At 26.1% G+C, this 16,861-nt stretch overlaps 3 protein-coding genes across 9 annotated transcripts; 1 reads left to right on the top strand and 2 right to left on the bottom strand.

Annotated features, from left to right (window-relative positions):
* Positions 1-35: 35 nt before the first annotated feature.
* LOC138182600 (FGFR1 oncogene partner 2 homolog) lies at positions 36-2,059 on the bottom strand. The gene is made up of 4 exons (XM_069118626.1): positions 1,882-2,059; positions 1,144-1,278; positions 710-961; positions 36-481 (listed from the first exon to the last, which is right to left on the bottom strand). Exons 2-4 carry the CDS (start codon positions 1,276-1,278, stop codon positions 254-256), a joined length of 615 nt encoding a protein of 204 aa, XP_068974727.1. The 5' UTR covers positions 1,882-2,059; the 3' UTR covers positions 36-253.
* A 562-nt stretch (positions 2,060-2,621) lies between these two features.
* MFS9 (major facilitator superfamily transporter 9) lies at positions 2,622-11,683 on the bottom strand. 3 transcript variants are annotated; one of them, XM_069118990.1, is made up of 11 exons: positions 8,516-8,956; positions 8,302-8,437; positions 7,258-7,316; positions 6,748-6,931; positions 5,839-6,072; positions 4,712-5,017; positions 4,260-4,383; positions 4,055-4,188; positions 3,680-3,822; positions 3,294-3,414; positions 2,622-3,096 (listed from the first exon to the last, which is right to left on the bottom strand). In XM_069118990.1, the coding sequence occupies exons 2-11, from the start codon at positions 8,374-8,376 to the stop codon at positions 2,926-2,928; spliced, it is 1,551 nt and encodes a 516-aa protein (XP_068975091.1). In that variant the 5' UTR covers positions 8,377-8,437; positions 8,516-8,956; the 3' UTR covers positions 2,622-2,925. The 3 variants fall into 3 exon arrangements, with proteins under 3 accessions (XP_068975091.1, XP_068975093.1, XP_068975092.1); XM_069118992.1 differs by lacking the exons at positions 8,302-8,437; positions 8,516-8,956 and adding an exon at positions 11,417-11,683; XM_069118991.1 differs by lacking the exon at positions 8,302-8,437 and having other exon boundaries at positions 8,516-8,953.
* A 580-nt stretch (positions 11,684-12,263) lies between these two features.
* Positions 12,264-16,810, top strand: Atg4a (Autophagy-related 4a). 5 transcript variants are annotated; one of them, XM_069119001.1, is made up of 10 exons: positions 12,264-12,761; positions 12,863-13,042; positions 13,108-13,278; positions 13,491-13,668; positions 13,738-13,817; positions 13,917-14,068; positions 14,163-14,241; positions 14,326-14,480; positions 14,587-14,752; positions 15,937-16,798. In XM_069119001.1, the coding sequence occupies exons 2-10, from the start codon at positions 12,940-12,942 to the stop codon at positions 16,062-16,064; spliced, it is 1,212 nt and encodes a 403-aa protein (XP_068975102.1). In that variant the 5' UTR covers positions 12,264-12,761; positions 12,863-12,939; the 3' UTR covers positions 16,065-16,798. The 5 variants fall into 5 exon arrangements, with proteins under 5 accessions (XP_068975102.1, XP_068975101.1, XP_068975100.1 ...); XM_069119000.1 differs by having other exon boundaries at positions 12,265-12,761; positions 12,828-13,042; positions 15,937-16,797; XM_069118999.1 differs by having other exon boundaries at positions 12,266-12,743; positions 12,828-13,042; positions 15,937-16,797.
* Positions 16,811-16,861: the final 51 nt, after the last annotated feature.

The raw sequence follows: 16,861 nt of genomic DNA, 5'->3' as shown, positions 1-16,861 counted from the left end.
AATTTAAGTAAGGAGTTTAACAAATCATGATATAAAATATAATTTGTCAATTTTATGTTAAATGAAACAACATTCAAAACTATATTTTTGTAAAATTCATTAAAACAATTTAATGTATTCAAATTGTACTTTTTTTTATATGCTCATTTTATTGTATATAAGTAATACATCTTTTTTCTAATATTAATTACATTATAAAATATGAAATAAATAAAATACGAAATTCATAAAAGAGAAATATAAATTGTAACTTTCAGCATGCTACTGGGTCAGTTTGTACAGTTTTACTATCTACTTCAGTTTCCTTATTTAGAGTGCAATACTTATTTGCAATATTAACTATTTCTCGCAAGGTAGTATTTTCTTCTTTTAAAGTACTATATATCTCTTTTTCTTTCATTTCATTTTCTTCGTCCAAAGCAACTGCAGTTTTCATTACTGCTGCCATTTCATTAATCTTTTCTGCTTGATTAGTAATTATCTGTAATTTCATAGAAGAATCATTCATAAGTATTAATAAACTACATAAAAAGAATTTTAATAGAATTAATGAACTTGAATTTCAAACATTTAGTATGATGACTTTTGATCAGTAATAATAAATTTTAATTATTAAACATTAAAATTTTAACGTATTCTATATAATAAAAAACATTCATTTTGGTACAATAATGTAATACATAATTGTATGTATAATGTTTATGCTTACGTTGGCATATTTTGCATTATGTAATGTAGAAAGATCTGTTTTGCAGAGACGCAGTAAAGATGCTGTCTGTTGCCTGTATTTAGACATAATTAGTTCAAGAGCATGGTGATGGTCTTCTAATGCCTTTTTCAATTCCTTATTTTCAGCTTGTAATTCTTGCAAGTGCTTGATTTCTCTCTGTATTCCTGAGATTAACTGTATATGTGGCCTCTGTTTTGCCTCAGTGTTAAGGATCTCTACTTCTTCTTGATACTGTAAATGCATTTAAAAAAAGTATAAAAGATGAACTTTATACAGTTTTATAATAAAGAATTGTGTTAAAAATCTAAAAGAATAAGTTTTCACTTTATTATACTTTGATATCTTTTATTTTACTTATGTATGTCTGTGAATTTTTTGATTAAATTGTTATATTATATAAATAAATTGTTTACCTGCTTCATATTAGCAATTTGACCACAAACTGATTCTATTTCGCTTATTAAATTATCTGCTGTATTTTCGTGATCTGATATTCTAATCACTAATTTTTTAGCATCCAATATGATTTGTTGAAAAGTTAATGACATCTGTAAATATATGTAAACACATATAAATATAAGCTTTTAACAAATTAGTTACCAAAAAATTATACTGTTTTACTAAACATACATGCACATTTATTAGATATTATCAAACTATTAAGATATATATACATATATGTAGTATATATATAAATATATTTATTTTCTTTGTATATATTCTTCACATATTTTCTTTTTATGTATTTTGTATATATTTATATCAAAATATGTTTATTGAAGTTTATATATAGCTTTTATATTACCATGTTATAGATTGTTATTGATCAATTCAAATTATTTATAAAAGGGTTTATATTTTTTCTTAATATTTATATAAATATAACATTAAAATAATTTCGTAGTAGTATAATTTTCGTTAAGAATTAATATATTTGTACATAACCTCTATGCAATGTTATAGTGATCTATTTAAATGGCTTTAATATCATACCTATTAGTTTTAATGAGCACAGTGTCTTATAAATGTATTTGTAAACATTTTTGTAAAAAAGATAGTTAAAACTCAACTACTATAAAATAGGTTATACTTACATCCAAGCTGAGATATACATTTTATGATAATTTAAAAAAATATATTTTTTCATTTACCTCTTAACGATGAAAGTCTTTATACTACAAATTTAAAAAAAAATTTATTTATTAATTCATCCAGTTTTAATTGTGTAATTGATAAATAAGATCAACGTCACATGAAAATATCTTGTTCCTTATTCCTCAGTTGTATGGCAGGTTTGTTTATTTTCTATCACTTCTGTAAGATCATTGGTCTACCAATCATTGACTGACCGTGGAAATAGTTACATGTCATAATTTCTTATATATGCAGTTAACGTTATATATAACGGTATATAAGCTAGTATAAGTTATAAGTATTTATTTTCTGTAATTGTTTCTTTTTTTTAAGCATTTGTATCGATCATAATGATTTTTTTAATGAAATGCATAAGTAATGTATTAGATAAATTTTTTTGTTAAAAATCTGCTACAAACAGGGTAAGAAAGATTTGCACAATTTACATATCAATGTTTTTTGTTTTTTTTTATTTCTATGTAACTAACTGTTATAAATTATTAGTTATATATTATCTAGATTATAATGTAGTCACTATTCTACATCATTTTTTACGAAGATTATTATCTATTGTTAATAGTTATTTATTTTCGTAAAATAAAATGTTCAATTAGAAATTCTTTATATAAATCTTTTCTTTTTAAAATGTACATACATACAATAACTTATACATAAATAAATTTTTTTAATCATTTAATTGTTTTGATAACAATCTTTTTATTTAAATACTATAAATATAGAACCACATTACATTTAAATATACATTTATATTTTTGTTGGCAAGTATCAAATATTAAAGAATGTTTTATGTGTCATGATATAAATACTGTTATTCTACACTATTCATACATATATATAAAAAGAATTTTATAAAATTCTGCTCGTCCATAAAGAACTGTTTAAATCAAAAAGTAGAAAAAAGTTATTCATGTGTATTATATTAATGTATACTCAATAAAAATAATCATAACTACTTTAGCTTCGAGCCAAACATTCATGTATATTATATACATATATTATAAATACTGATGTAACTGTCAATAAATTTAATTTGTTTCATACTACAAATTATCTATTTCCATTGCTGGATTATCATAAGATCTCTTTGATTCTTCATCACTTCTTTCTGCCCAACTTTGTTTTTCACCAGATGCGTATAAACCATATATCACAGCTCCTATCAAATAAACTGCACCAGCAATAATGAAAACTATCCTCCATTCTGCAGCACTCTATGAAATATGTTCCAATCTCATTAGTTTTTTGAACATCCGTTAATTACTAATTAATAATTATTAATTGATTTTATAGTGTTATAGCTAATGGTAAGTATGATTTAACACAAAGTTATACAATTTGTAAATGCCAATATAATTAAATATTCCTCTAATATTTAGGTAAAAATAAATATATTATAATTTAAACCTACTTTATTTTGGACAATATATCCAGTAATAATAGGGCTCACAACTCCAGGTAAGGTAGCAACAGTATTTCCTATTCCCATAAGCACACTGGCATGCTTAGGAGCAATATCCAAATGATTTACTCTATAAAAAAATATTTATATAATGTAATAATATATTTTATAGAGTTAAATATAGAGTTAATGTATTTATAAAATGAGATATGTAATTAATGAATTCTTAAAGTAAAATCATAATTTATATAAGATACATAATTCAATTCATTCAACTTGTTATATTATATGGTATTGTAAATAAATAAATCCTCAGTTTTCCTGGCATATATATGTATCGTATTATATGTATATACTATATCATATTTTATATTCGGAATACGAAAAAAAATTACCCAAAACCGGACCAAGCAAAGCCACCAAGGCCAACTGCTATAGTGATACAAATAACCACCCCCGTTGGTGTTAAGATAAAACCTGTACAAGTCATGAATATCGTTTGAAATACAAAAGCTCCGCAATTAAATAACTTACGCACCTGAAATAAAATAAATACTTTAATTGTAAGATTTTTATTGTATTTCATACTTGTATTACGTGACACTTGAAAATGTACTCAAAAACAATATATTAAAATTAATAAAATATAAATAGTGTGTTAATTAAATATTTTATTTTGAAATGTTTTTGAGGGAAGGGGGGGACTGGAAACAAGATAAAAAATAAGTGTATTTGAAATAAAAATTATTTATAAGTATTTAATAACAGACCTGCGTAGTCGATAGGATTTTCTCTGTTCTGAGATAATCTGCTAAGTGTCCAGAAAATTGAACAACGAGAGTCATAGCTAGATACGGTAGTGCAGATAAATATCCAGTTTTATCTAATTTGAAATCCAGTACATCTAAAAGTAAATTATATTTAGGACAGAGTATATAATTTATATTCATTAAATAAACGTTCAATTGATCGAACCATTCATAAATGTCGGTAACTGAGTAAGCATGGTGTAAAAACCCCAATTTTCGCTAAAATGAGCTGCAACAATTGCCCAAACTGGTGGAGATGTGAGCATAGCTTTCCATGGATGTGTAATTTTCTATATAAAAATATAATATAATATATGTATATAATATATAAATTTCTATATATTAAAAGAATTCTATAAATAAAATGTAAAAATATAACATTATGTATATATTAATAATAATGACACATAAAAATTTAGCAAAGCAAATTAACTAAAAAAAAGTTCTCGATAAAAAATTATTGACGATACGAAAATTATTGAAAATAGGGCGGTACAAAATGATACAATTTCTGAAAGTGAATTATCTAATTATTCAAATTTTTTAATCTTTTGAGGAAGTGTAAAAAAGCATAAAAACTGTTCTGTTATATCATGTTATTTCTTAACACAATCTTACCTCTTCTTTATTCGCATTTCCAAGGCTACTTTTAATATATTCAAGTTCAGCTTCAGAAATAGATGTATCGTCCTCCGGTTTATCCTTCACGATTATCCACCAGTAAAAAAACCAAACAAGACCAGCTGCTCCAAAAACGTAAAAAACAGAAGCCCAGCCAAGGTATTCAGCCATTAAACCGGCAACCGGCATAGCAAATACAGTTCCAAAGAAACTTCCGGAGAATGCAAGAGTCGCTAATTTTGATCTTTCCAATGGAGGTGCCCACTGTGCCCATATTGCATGTATGCAAGGATATGTTACACCCTAAATTCAAATGATTAGAAATTATTTGAGCAATCAAAACCTACAAGATAAAAAAAAATTTACTTAATTGAAAAATAGTTATTTCGAAAGTTTATTGTTACTTTGTCGTATTTTTACTCTTTATTAAAACAGAATAAAAGATACGAGTAATAAATAATATGCATAAATGAATGTATGATAATGTATTTTGTACACATCTATAATAATGAACCTGAATATGTATAACGTATGTGTAAAAATATTTGCTTTGTATACAGGGTGAGTCACGAGAAACCGGATTTCTGTATTTATCGGTTACTTGTCTCGACTAACCCTGCATATTGGGTGTGTTTTCTACTTGACATCTTATCTGCAAAATATACTTATTATGTCTCACTTTTTTTCTTTGATATAAAATATGAGATTATTAGGAACTTAAAAAAGAATAAGAAATATGTTTTGGAAGATGTTAAACGGGTTATGTGACATTTTTATAAGTCAATATATATTTCCAACATTCCAGTATTATCTTATTTCTTTTTCTCTCCAATGGATGGAGTAAAAGGCTCCTAGTGCAAAATAAAAGATATTATTCTAAGAACAGGAGTGAAGGATTAATAAATGAAGTCATTCTTAAGAATAGATCATTATTTTTCAGGATCAATATGTTAAGCTAAAGTTAAGATTTAAATAATAATTTAAAAAAATGTTAATTAATACACAATTGAACGTATATATATATATATTATTATGCGTATGTATTATTAAAAAGCAATAAACAAAATTTATCCAGATAAAAGGAATTTATTTATACTTAATATCATAATTTTAATATGGCTTACCTCGCAAATTCCTTCCACTATTCGCAAAGCAACCAAAATGTAAACGCTCATTCTGGCTAGGGGTGGTGTGATAATTGTAAGAAAAGCTGTAGTGGCGATTCCAAGACCAAAAACTCTTTTTCCGCCAATACGTGCGCCAAGCCATCCTCCCAGTAATTGAGTACTTATGTATCCGTAGAAAAAGGAACTTAAAACCAGTCCTTGTGTTTTCGAATCCCAGTCGAATTCTTGTTCCTGTAAATAATACTCTGAATACATTTAAAAGTGATCAAAGTTAATGTATGATTCGTTTGTCTGGTGTAATAGTATATTTTTTAAGCTTCTAAATATCAAACAGTAAATAGTGACTGTTGTATTTATCTTTTATAAATACTAATAGTTTTTAACATGTTGAACTTTTCGCTTGATTTTAGTTTACTTTTAATTAAAAGAAAAAATACGAGTTTAATAATAAACCTATATAAATCAAAATAAATTTTTATATTACTGTAGCGTTAAACGAAGATCTTAAATGCACGAGTTTCTGAGTACGCATTATATAAAAAGAGCAATAAAACAGAATTATATATTTACAAATCCTCTTTGATATGCCTATTATGATAAAGATAATGCGTGCATAATCATGTCAGATAATTATTTCACAACTGATAAAAAATATTCTTTGTACTAATCTTACGCATTAATATATCATCACTAAAGTCATATTGTAAATCTATTAATATAACTTATCGCAACCATTGTTTCATTTGAATTTCGTGCTATTTATCGAGAAATTTTTACTGATATTCTTTTTATTTACATAATATTCGCATATGTACACCTACATTTAAGTATGCAAATTAAAAACGAAATTAAATATTCTAAAAATGAATAGGATTAGAATTAATGACTTAGAATTTAATCACTTACAAAATATTCGGTTCCATTTTTATCGATTTTGTGAACCTTCGCGGTCATTGCGACAATGGCTACGCTTAAATTTACACGAAGAATGTAGGACGTAAAAAATCCAAAAAATGCTAATACTCCGACTACGTATCGTCTTTTTTTCCAAAACTTCCAGGATGGTATGAGTTCATCTTCGTATTTGACGCTAGAAAATTGCCAGTATTATAAATTCTAACAATTTGCATTTCGAAAGTACAATTTCTATAATTTCTTAAACAGTTAACGATCTTTAAACAATGATATAATTCAGCTCGATTACGTTATTCGAAAAGAAAATGCCCCTACATATGTGTGAATGCATTTAAGTCTTATATTACACACATAGTAAGCGAGAACTAAGGAGATGATTTTGTAAAATTGTTAGCAATCCCATGAGAAATAAATAAACGTAATGTTCAACGCAAAAATATACGTAAAAAGTCATTAATTATGATGGAATGGAGTAATCAGATGGAAAGCTGCAATACTCACGTTCCGTATTCTGTATCCTTGACAGACTCAACCGAGGATTTCTTTCTCTCCATCGTTTCCTGAAAGGTTACCGATTTCAAATGCAGTTTATTGTCAGAGAAGCTTGGTTTACAGAACTATAAAACAATTATAAAACGTATCCCTCTTTACATATTTACAATGAGATAATGGGTTAAAATCTAATTCGAAATTTATTACATTTTTCCAACGAAGATAATTAATACTTTAATGACATTTTTTACGTATTCATTATAACTTCTTACTGTTACTTCTTTCAAACTATGTAGATATTATTGAAAATTTAAATTAATTATTTCTGATACTGAAACACGTAACATAATAAACTATTGGTATATTCGAAAAATATCTGCAAAATAATAGGATTAAACATAAGATTAAAAAATACTTTAGAACATTATAAGCTATAGATATTCGCTTGAAAATTATTTTTAATTTAAGAATGGCACAAATTATGTAAATTTTTCAACAAACTATCTATCTAGCTTCTTGTGAATTATATTAATTTGGAATGAATGATGCACGAAAAGTAATAAATATAACATCGTAAAGCAGTTTTTTAAAAGGAAATTTAACTTAAAATAATTTTTAGCATATTATGAACATGTTCATCACTTTTAAAAATAGTAAGTTTTATGATGTGCTACAACTAGAAAAATACATACAATTATATAAACAAATATACATAAGTACCAATATCGAGGAAGAATTTCGCTAATAGCAGTGACCTAGTAATATTTCGAAAGTAGAAAGTTCCGTATCTTAGCAGACAGTTATATACATTATAAATATATATACACAGAACGATACAATTAACTTATGCTGTTTTGGCACAAATGTAACAAAGCGACGATATTCAAATCTTTAATGAAATAGTGATTTCAAAGTTATTTTTTCTTTCCATTCTGCAGAAGGTAACACAGGCTACGTTGCAACCTTCCAGTGCAGTGCACTTTAATATACCGCGATTAAAGATATTTTCCAACTCTCTTGTACAATTCAACAAATTGTTGTGTATTACGATACCTTATCCGAATATAAAATTAATCTTTCAAGCACATCAGTATCCATAGGCATTCTATTGACATATTCCCAAGGCATTTCGCCGTATGTATCGCGACAACCTGTTACGCAAAGCAACAGTTGTGACACACGTGCACCTCTTGAACACGTTTAATGGTGTTAGTTTGATGTTTCGATCATATTCACGATAAAAATATATGGTTTTTTTATTACCAACCTGCGTATTCACAATTCAACTGAAGCCACTTCCTGTTCTGTTATTTAACAAAAACAGATCCATCGAGATCTGCCGATAACAAAGAATAGCTTGAAAATTGTTCCAGATGATATTTATAGTAACTGTGTTTGATACATATCGCGATTTTCTAAGAAACTTAAAGGTGATCAATAGAATTCGTTTTGTTTTTATTACGATTAATATATTTTTAGAATCGACTATAACATACTTTAGTGTCACTGTGATTTTAATATCTTGATCTAAGTTCGATCATATTAATTTAATTTACTAATTTTTACGCTACATCTAAATATACTTGTTATCCACGCACAACAGATATCTTTGCGTTTGCACTAAAATACGCGAGTTATCCATAAACGGTAAAGACTTTTAATCCTAGCGGTGTCAATGAGGTGTGCTCGCGATCGTGTCTGAAATGATTATCATGATCCGAACGATAGGACTACTCTTTCAACTGAACGTTTGGAGATTATTGATCGCATGTCGCGTCACTTTCATTTTGTACGTTCTGCTTCAAAGTTTTATGGAACCGCTTCATATGCGTTCAGATAAAATTTGATAAAGAAGGAACAATTAAACGTGTACGTAAAAAGATAATTTACCTATTATTCGAAAGTTTAATCGTCCGTAATGCCGAATATAGATAACTTCTATTTGATTCGTTTGTCTAATGAATTTTTCTTGTGTCATTCAGAATGTACGTAACAAAATTTAAGAAAAATTTAAGAGCGATGTATTTTTGTGGAATCAGTGTTGTTCATTAAATAACACGTACCGCTGCTTTCGAGGATTTTTTGCCATTTATCGGACAGCTTCGTGATCGCTTGTTCGATAAATTTCTTTTTTTTCGTGTATTTCTTTCAACCTTAATTCAAATGAATTCGATTGAATCTATTAATTTTGGAATAAGGCATATGTGTAATTCGAGTATTAAATTCACTACCTACGTCTTACTATACATTTTATTATATATCTTCCATCGGTATTATAATATCTATCAAACTGAAAGTGACAAGAATTCACACTTGTTAACTTCTGGATCAAGTGAAAGTAAAGAGCTGTAAGTTTAGAAATGCTGCGGTTGTGGATCACATAGTAGTTGCATATTGGATCGCGCATACTGGATCATAGATTCGATTTACAGGATATTCCTCTTGTGCGATTGGAACTAATTGTAAGTAGTCAAACCTATTGAGAACGCCTGCTTTTGCATACATTTACACGTTTACATTAATCTCGTATTACGTTCGCCATAGTTTTTGCTATACATCAGATCTGATTGCTCTTCAGATTAATTGATTTGTTAAGCTTATTGTACAATTGAAATATAGACGAATGAAAGGAATGGAATTTTTGTTTCAAGTTTGTTACGTATTTTATTATAAATTACGTAAAGTTTAATTTATTAATTCGCAATGCACATCTTTATAGTTATTTAATTTGATTTTGTATTAAATTCAGGTAATTTCGCTATACAGCAAAAAACAGACAAGAACAAATTTTAAAGAAAGTTTTATGGATTTATAACGAAAAATATATATACAAATGTAAATATAAAAGTGATGAAAAGAAATCAATTATACCCATTGCATTACATTAGAATCCTATTTCAATACTAGAGTTCATTACACGATGATTACTGCAATTATATAATATAATTGTGTCCTCCAAGCAATTTATCTCGTAATATCCTCAACATCGCGAAAAATAGAAGAACAAAAAACTTCATGAATTATGAACTATAATGAGTCATATTGCACGTATTTCCAAGTCGAGTTGCCATACAAAGGTACTATACAAATGATTATGTACCGTGGTATACCTAATAACTGATCATTGTTAGATTATTCATTTACAGATGCAAATTTTTATATCGTTGATACTGATAAATTATGAATGATACGAATAACATGATCTTTTTAAAGCACTGTTTCAAGAAAAGTAATGTATGTATTTCTCTAAATAAATAAGATAACGATATACAAGGCAATGAAAATTTTTTAAGCATATTGTGCAGTAATATATCAGAAGCACAATATTTATTAATAATTTTAATATAGTAATGTACAACTATAATTTTTATTATTGCGTAAAAGAACTAAATACGATTCATGATTTTCCACAACGAAAATCGTTATATTTATTTGGAAAATAATTATTCATACAAAGATTTATATACGTATAAGATATGTTACAATACCTGTAGAAAGTCTCAAGGAAATCCACTTTGCGAAAGGTAACAACGCTACGATAGACTTTATTATTAAAAAAAAACCATCGTGGTATTTGATCAAAGGTATTCGATCTAAAATCGGATATATCGATCTTAACGGAATAAAATTTATGCACAAAATTTAATTCGGTAGTCATGCTTAAAGACTTATTTGTGGTTTATGTAATTTATTTGATTTTATAATATATTAATTTTAATTTAGAGTAATATATAAATAAATAATTTTATTTAATATTTCTTCATTACTCGTTAGTTACTGAAAAAAAATAAATTTATGATAACCTTTTAAATATGCTGCATTAGATTTGTAAGTAACTATACATGTTTAAACTATAAAGAACTCTTATTAAAGGTCAATTTAATTTGACCTACTTTTACAACTAGAAAATCTTGAACAAATACAATTGGTTCGTGTTATCGAATTTCAGATTCTAATTTACAGAAAGTTATCTGTAATATCAAAGATTTCCTCTTCTGGTAATATGTATCTTAAAAATTGTACATAACAATAATTACTTCAACATTTTTAAATTAATATATTACATACGTTATAGATATGTTACATATTTATATTAGTATTATAATTATCTTATAATAATGAAATTAAAAATTTATTATCTTATGTTCTATCTTTATTATTTACTTACAATTTTTAATCCTTGCAATCAAATTCATCAATGTCACAAAAGCTTTAGTTACCACTTATTCACAAATTTACAACCGAAAAGTAAAGAAACTAGATTACTATATAATACTATTGTCACAAAAAAATACGAAATATGTTTATTACATTATTCAAAGGCCAATAGGAAAACCTGTAAAAGTTGCACGTTAAATACCACTGATCGAAATAAACAGAAACGTTAAGTGGGTAAGTAGTCAACTGTACAGGTAGAAGTTGATCATACAAGAGACTGGAAATTTGATCTGTCATGCACCAATCAGAGTATTCCATTGCACTTGTGATAGTCCGAATATTATGCAATGTCGATGCGTGTAATAATTCGTAAATATTTCCGGTTGATTGTATTATCGTCGTTGACATTCGATACCTTGTATTATTTCACAAATGTAAAATATTTCGTGCAAATACATTACTTTACTTACTAACTACTGTGTTATACAAGAATACGTGCGTATACTTATACTTTTAATTATATCTTCATAAAATTATCGATGCTTTATAATTTATATTAAATAAACAGTGAAAGTTTATTATAATAATATGGATAAGTAAAAATAGTTTCAATGAGATCGTGTTTAAATAAATTTTTATAAAAAAGATCTCAGATATTGATAACATTTTCATTATGCTGTAGTAAGGAATATAAATCAATGGACACATTTTTAGTTAATGAAAAATAAAATTTCTTTGTTTATTCTTTATTTATTCTAATCTCTATTTATTTAATTTAAATAAATTTATACAATGTAGTATTACACATGAGTATATTTATATGGGTGTGTAATAAAAGAAGCATTTTTATTTCTGTTAACTTTACTAATTTTGGTAAGTAGGTAGTTAGATCATTGACTTGGATTCACAGACGAGGTAAGTATGCGAGAGTGTACATATACTTCGTATGAAAATGTATGCCATCTAGCGTAAAGAAGGAGTATTCAAAATATATATTTTTGCGAAGTGGAATGAAAACGATGTGAGATACAGGGAATTACTATGTGCTTGCTTGGACGTAAAGAGCATATTTTATATCTTATTATTTTTGAAGCGAAATATTTTGCATCAAAATAACGTTTTATATATGTTATTTATACATTATACAATATTAAAATTCAAGCTGTTCTCGGTTATTGCACTAACCTCGAGATCTTTGTTAATCAGCTGTGTTGCTGATATGATATTATTGACATTCTGTTAAAGTCAATACTAGTACATACTATATTTGTTAGTTGCAAAAGCAATGAATTCTTCGCTCAATGAGCAATGACGAATGCTGGTTTACCAAGTTGAAGGTGGTTGTACTATGCATTGTATGTAGAATGTCATTCTTTGACAAATATTTAACCTTATTGCAATTGCTTCTTTTTTTCTTGTAGAAAAAAGCTGTACTTTCTCTTTTGTATAATTATAGAGTAACAAAACATTTTATCTTTATGATACATTGAAGCATTTTAAGTGACATAGATAGTATTTGCGAATACTGTGAGAATGGACAGCCTTTTCACACAAAATATTTCAGACGAACCAGAGGATATACCACAAACAGATGAACCAGTATGGATTCTTGGGAAAAAATATAATGCCATAAGAGGTCTAATACACAGTTACAGTAAAGAGATCTATAATAAATTAGATATGTAAGGTCTTAAATTTCAGAACTGGACATAATTCGTAGGGATATAAGGTCCAAGTTATGGTTTACTTACCGAAAAAATTTTGTGCCTATTGGCGGTTACAATTCTACATTTACATCCGACAAAGGTTGGGGTTGTATGTTAAGATGTGGTCAAATGGTTCTTGGTCAAGCTTTAATTATATTACATTTAGGTAACTATTAATTTGAATCTAATAATTTTATCATTTCACGTTTAATGCTCTTATAACAATTTTAAATACTTAGTTGTTCATAATTGCATCAAAAAAATCTATCAATTAAATCATTTTGTAACATAATAACGGTTCCTAAAATAAAATATTGATAATTATAGTTATATAAATTGTAAATATTTAATTTTTAAATATTAAAAAATTAAAAATAGGTAGAGATTGGCAATGGACTGCAGAAACTAGAAACAGTACGTACCTGAAAATTCTAGAACGTTTTGAAGACAAACGAACTGCTGCTTTCTCTATTCATCAAATTGCATCAATGGGAGCATCAGAAGGAAAAGAAGTTGGACAATGGTTTGGACCCAACACAATAGCACAAGTATTAAAGTACATATTTATTATATTTTAAATATTTCTAATATAAGATTTGATATTTTATCAAGTTTCAATTTTTAGAAAATTAGTTGTGTTTGATGAATGGAGTTCAATTACAATACACGTTGCTTTGGATAATACATTAATAGTTAATGACATTTGTAAGTAATCAAAACTCTTCATTTTAATATGTCTATTATTTAATAAATTTTAATAAATTTCTAAACATTAAACTGTATCATATAATTAAACATTTACAGTAAAGCAATGTAGAGTAGAAGGAGGTACAACAGTGGAAGCTGATGGTGCTGTACCATTGAAAGCACCTAGCCAATGGAAACCTTTATTACTTTTAATACCTCTTCGCCTTGGATTAAGCGAGATTAATCCAATCTACATTAACGGTCTTAAAGTAATGAAGAAATCAATTCTTGCATGAATGGCTAAAATTGGAGTGAAATATGAATGAAGTTAAGGATAATATATTCATACCTATAATTTTTCAGACTTCATTCAAAATTCCACAATCTCTAGGAGTAATAGGAGGAAAACCTAATCTTGCACTATATTTCATAGGATGCGTTGGTATGTATACATATAAAAATAGAATTATCAAATTAAAAAAAGATACAATGAAAATGTACACAAATTACAATTTTGCATTTGCAGAAAATGAAGTAATTTATTTAGATCCTCATACAACACAAAGATCGGGTAGTGTTGGCAAAAAACTAGAAGAGGAAGAGATTGAAATGGATGCTACCTACCATTGTAAATCTTCTAGTCGTATACCTATCACGGGAATAGACCCTTCTGTAGCACTTGTTAGTATATAATTAATTTTTGTTATTTAAAAATTAGTCAGAGAATTAAGCAATTTATAAAATAAAATATATTTTTATGAAGTAAAAGAATAACGTTCCATTTCAGTGTTTCTTTTGCGCAACTGAAAAGGACTTTAAATCTTTATGCAAATCTATTCAGGAAGAATTAATAACACCAGAAAAGCAACCTTTACTTGAATTATGTGCAGAAAGATTAGCGCAATGGTCACCAGTTGAAGATATAGCTTCAGAAGCTATAGCAACTTCAACTTGTAAGTATTTTGAAGTTGATATAACATTAACAAAAAAAAAAGGAAAATTTTACTAAAGGTATAAATAATTCGAAATCTCATTTATTGTAGTCCATCTTAGTAATTCTTTGTTATAGTTGTAGATTTTGAACATATAGATCCACAATGTGATACATCTGATGAAGACTTTGAATTACTTGGTTGACATTTAATCAGCAATTAACAAAATCTACGATATAAATAATGTATATATAACATCAAAAATGATCCATTCGTACATAAAATACAACCATTCATTTAATATCTACATTTGACTTAAACTAGTACTATTTCAAAGTACTAGTAATTGAATAATAAAATAATTTATATCAAATAATTAAAATACTGTATATATTACTTATACTTACATTTTTTGGACATGAGTGATCTATTCACATTATATATATATAATATATATATATATATATATATATATATATATATATATATATTGTTATTGTTAATATAATATATATTGATATAATTATATATAATATAATATATATATAATTATTTTGATATAAACGAATTTTTCTATAAAGAGTATATTCAAATTACAAATAAAAAGATATTTAATTTTACAAACAACACAGAATGTACTTACTTACATTTTACACCAATGAAAAAAATTAATAATAATATGTATCAAGTCTCGTAAGTAGTTAAATTATTTTAATAATTATGCGTTAAAAATAATTTAAGTACACAAACATACACATATTTGAAATAAATTAATTTTAAACATAAAGTATACTATGTGCAATATTTATTTATTTATTTATTTTCAAACTGTACAATAGAAAAAATTACTTATTAGTTGGACTTGATAAAAGTATAAAAAATTAAGAACACTCATGTCCTTAAAATATTTTTGCCTTCTTTAACAGATAATGCATGTGATGATCTTAGTATATAGTGATATGTCTCCAATGGCATGCAAAAGTTTTCAGTCAGATAGTTTTCACTACACATTTCAACAGTGATATCTAAAAACTTTTAATTAATATTGGATATTGGGTATATTGGATACTGACTGGAAATTTTTAAACATGCTAGCTTTACAATTTTTAGATAACTGTAACACACAATATAATAGTGTTTATTTGACATATTGTTTTCTCTTATTTGCGATACACATGTATCTAATATTGCTTAAAAATTTTTAGATGTCTATTTTGGTATATACTGTATACTAAAAGATCTACTTCGCCGGGAACTTTTGTACGCCATTGTATATCGTAAATTTACAAAAATGAACAAAAATCAAATTGAATATTTAAATATAAAAGCTTGATTATAACTTTATACATTATTTATCTTAAAAATATGTTGGTAATTCATGAAGCTAAAATTTAAATCCAGGAATGTAAAAATTTTTTATTAACATAAGTATATGAAAGAAAAACAAACTGATTTTTATATTGATTTACATTATGTATGATTGTATTAATACATTTTCGATCTTATAGAATTTATAATATTACCTATGTTAATAATAAAAACTTTCACAATTTCAAAGTTATATAAAGTGCATAGGAACAATAGATAAAATTTTATCAAAAATATTCAATGATGTTTTATAGTTCGAAGTTATATACAATTGAAAATTTTATAAAATGACGAAAAATATTACTATTTCTACATATACTTAAACAAACTATTTTAATGTTATGTTATTCTATGTGGCTAATAGTTGAATTTGTATTCAAATAATAATGAGATTTATACTACAATCTAATATAAATATATCTACATTTTTATAGAATTGACTAAAAACATAAAAAAATGGCTAGTTTATAGCTTACTAACTACTTGTTACATCAAAAATATGAAAATTTAACATCATGTGATACCTAAATAAGTATATACTTTCAAACATGGAATTAATTTTTAATGAATAAATATTTTGTAGTATAATATTTAAGATCAATTTTGGTCGCACTTTATAAGCAGCAAAATGTATTTATTTGAATACTATAAAATTTTCTGTGCTTCAACTTTTATATAATAAAGCAAAGTATACAATTTAAAAATATCTAGTATATAATTTTGTATGTATTATATGAATAAAAAGAATTTTGGTAATATAAA

Source organism: Bombus flavifrons, chromosome 8, assembly GCF_040668555.2.
Source record: "Bombus flavifrons isolate JBK064 chromosome 8, iyBomFlav1_principal, whole genome shotgun sequence".
NCBI classification, from domain to species: Eukaryota; Metazoa; Arthropoda; class Insecta; order Hymenoptera; family Apidae; genus Bombus; species Bombus flavifrons.
Note: the sequence above shows the minus strand (reverse complement) of the source record. Positions and strands in the feature narration are given on the sequence as shown.

What these genes read in the sequence shown, in the direction of transcription:
- LOC138182600 (XM_069118626.1), bottom strand. Translation starts at nt 1,278, where the DNA reads ATGTCATTAACTTTTCAACAAATCATATTGGATGCTAAAAAATTAGTG. An exon ending in AAATTGCTAATATGAAGCAG is followed by an intron (nt 962 to 1,143) that starts GTAAACAATTTA and finishes ATGCATTTACAG; the next exon opens with TATCAAGAAGAAGTAGAGAT. An exon ending in ATAATGCAAAATATGCCAAC is followed by an intron (nt 482 to 709) that starts GTAAGCATAAAC and finishes ATGAAATTACAG; the next exon opens with ATAATTACTAATCAAGCAGA.
- MFS9 (XM_069118990.1), bottom strand. Translation starts at nt 8,376, where the DNA reads ATGCCTTGGGAATATGTCAATAGAATGCCTATGGATACTGATGTGCTT. An exon ending in AAGGATACAGAATACGGAAC is followed by an intron (nt 6,932 to 7,257) that starts GTGAGTATTGCA and finishes GCAATTTTCTAG; the next exon opens with CGTCAAATACGAAGATGAAC. An exon ending in TTTGCTTGGTCCGGTTTTGG is followed by an intron (nt 3,415 to 3,679) that starts GTAATTTTTTTT and finishes ATTTTTTTATAG; the next exon opens with AGTAAATCATTTGGATATTG.
- Atg4a (XM_069119001.1), top strand. Translation starts at nt 12,940, where the DNA reads ATGGACAGCCTTTTCACACAAAATATTTCAGACGAACCAGAGGATATA. An exon ending in ACAATAGCACAAGTATTAAA is followed by an intron (nt 13,669 to 13,737) that starts GTACATATTTAT and finishes TTCAATTTTTAG; the next exon opens with AAAATTAGTTGTGTTTGATG. An exon ending in TAGACCCTTCTGTAGCACTT is followed by an intron (nt 14,481 to 14,586) that starts GTTAGTATATAA and finishes GTTCCATTTCAG; the next exon opens with TGTTTCTTTTGCGCAACTGA.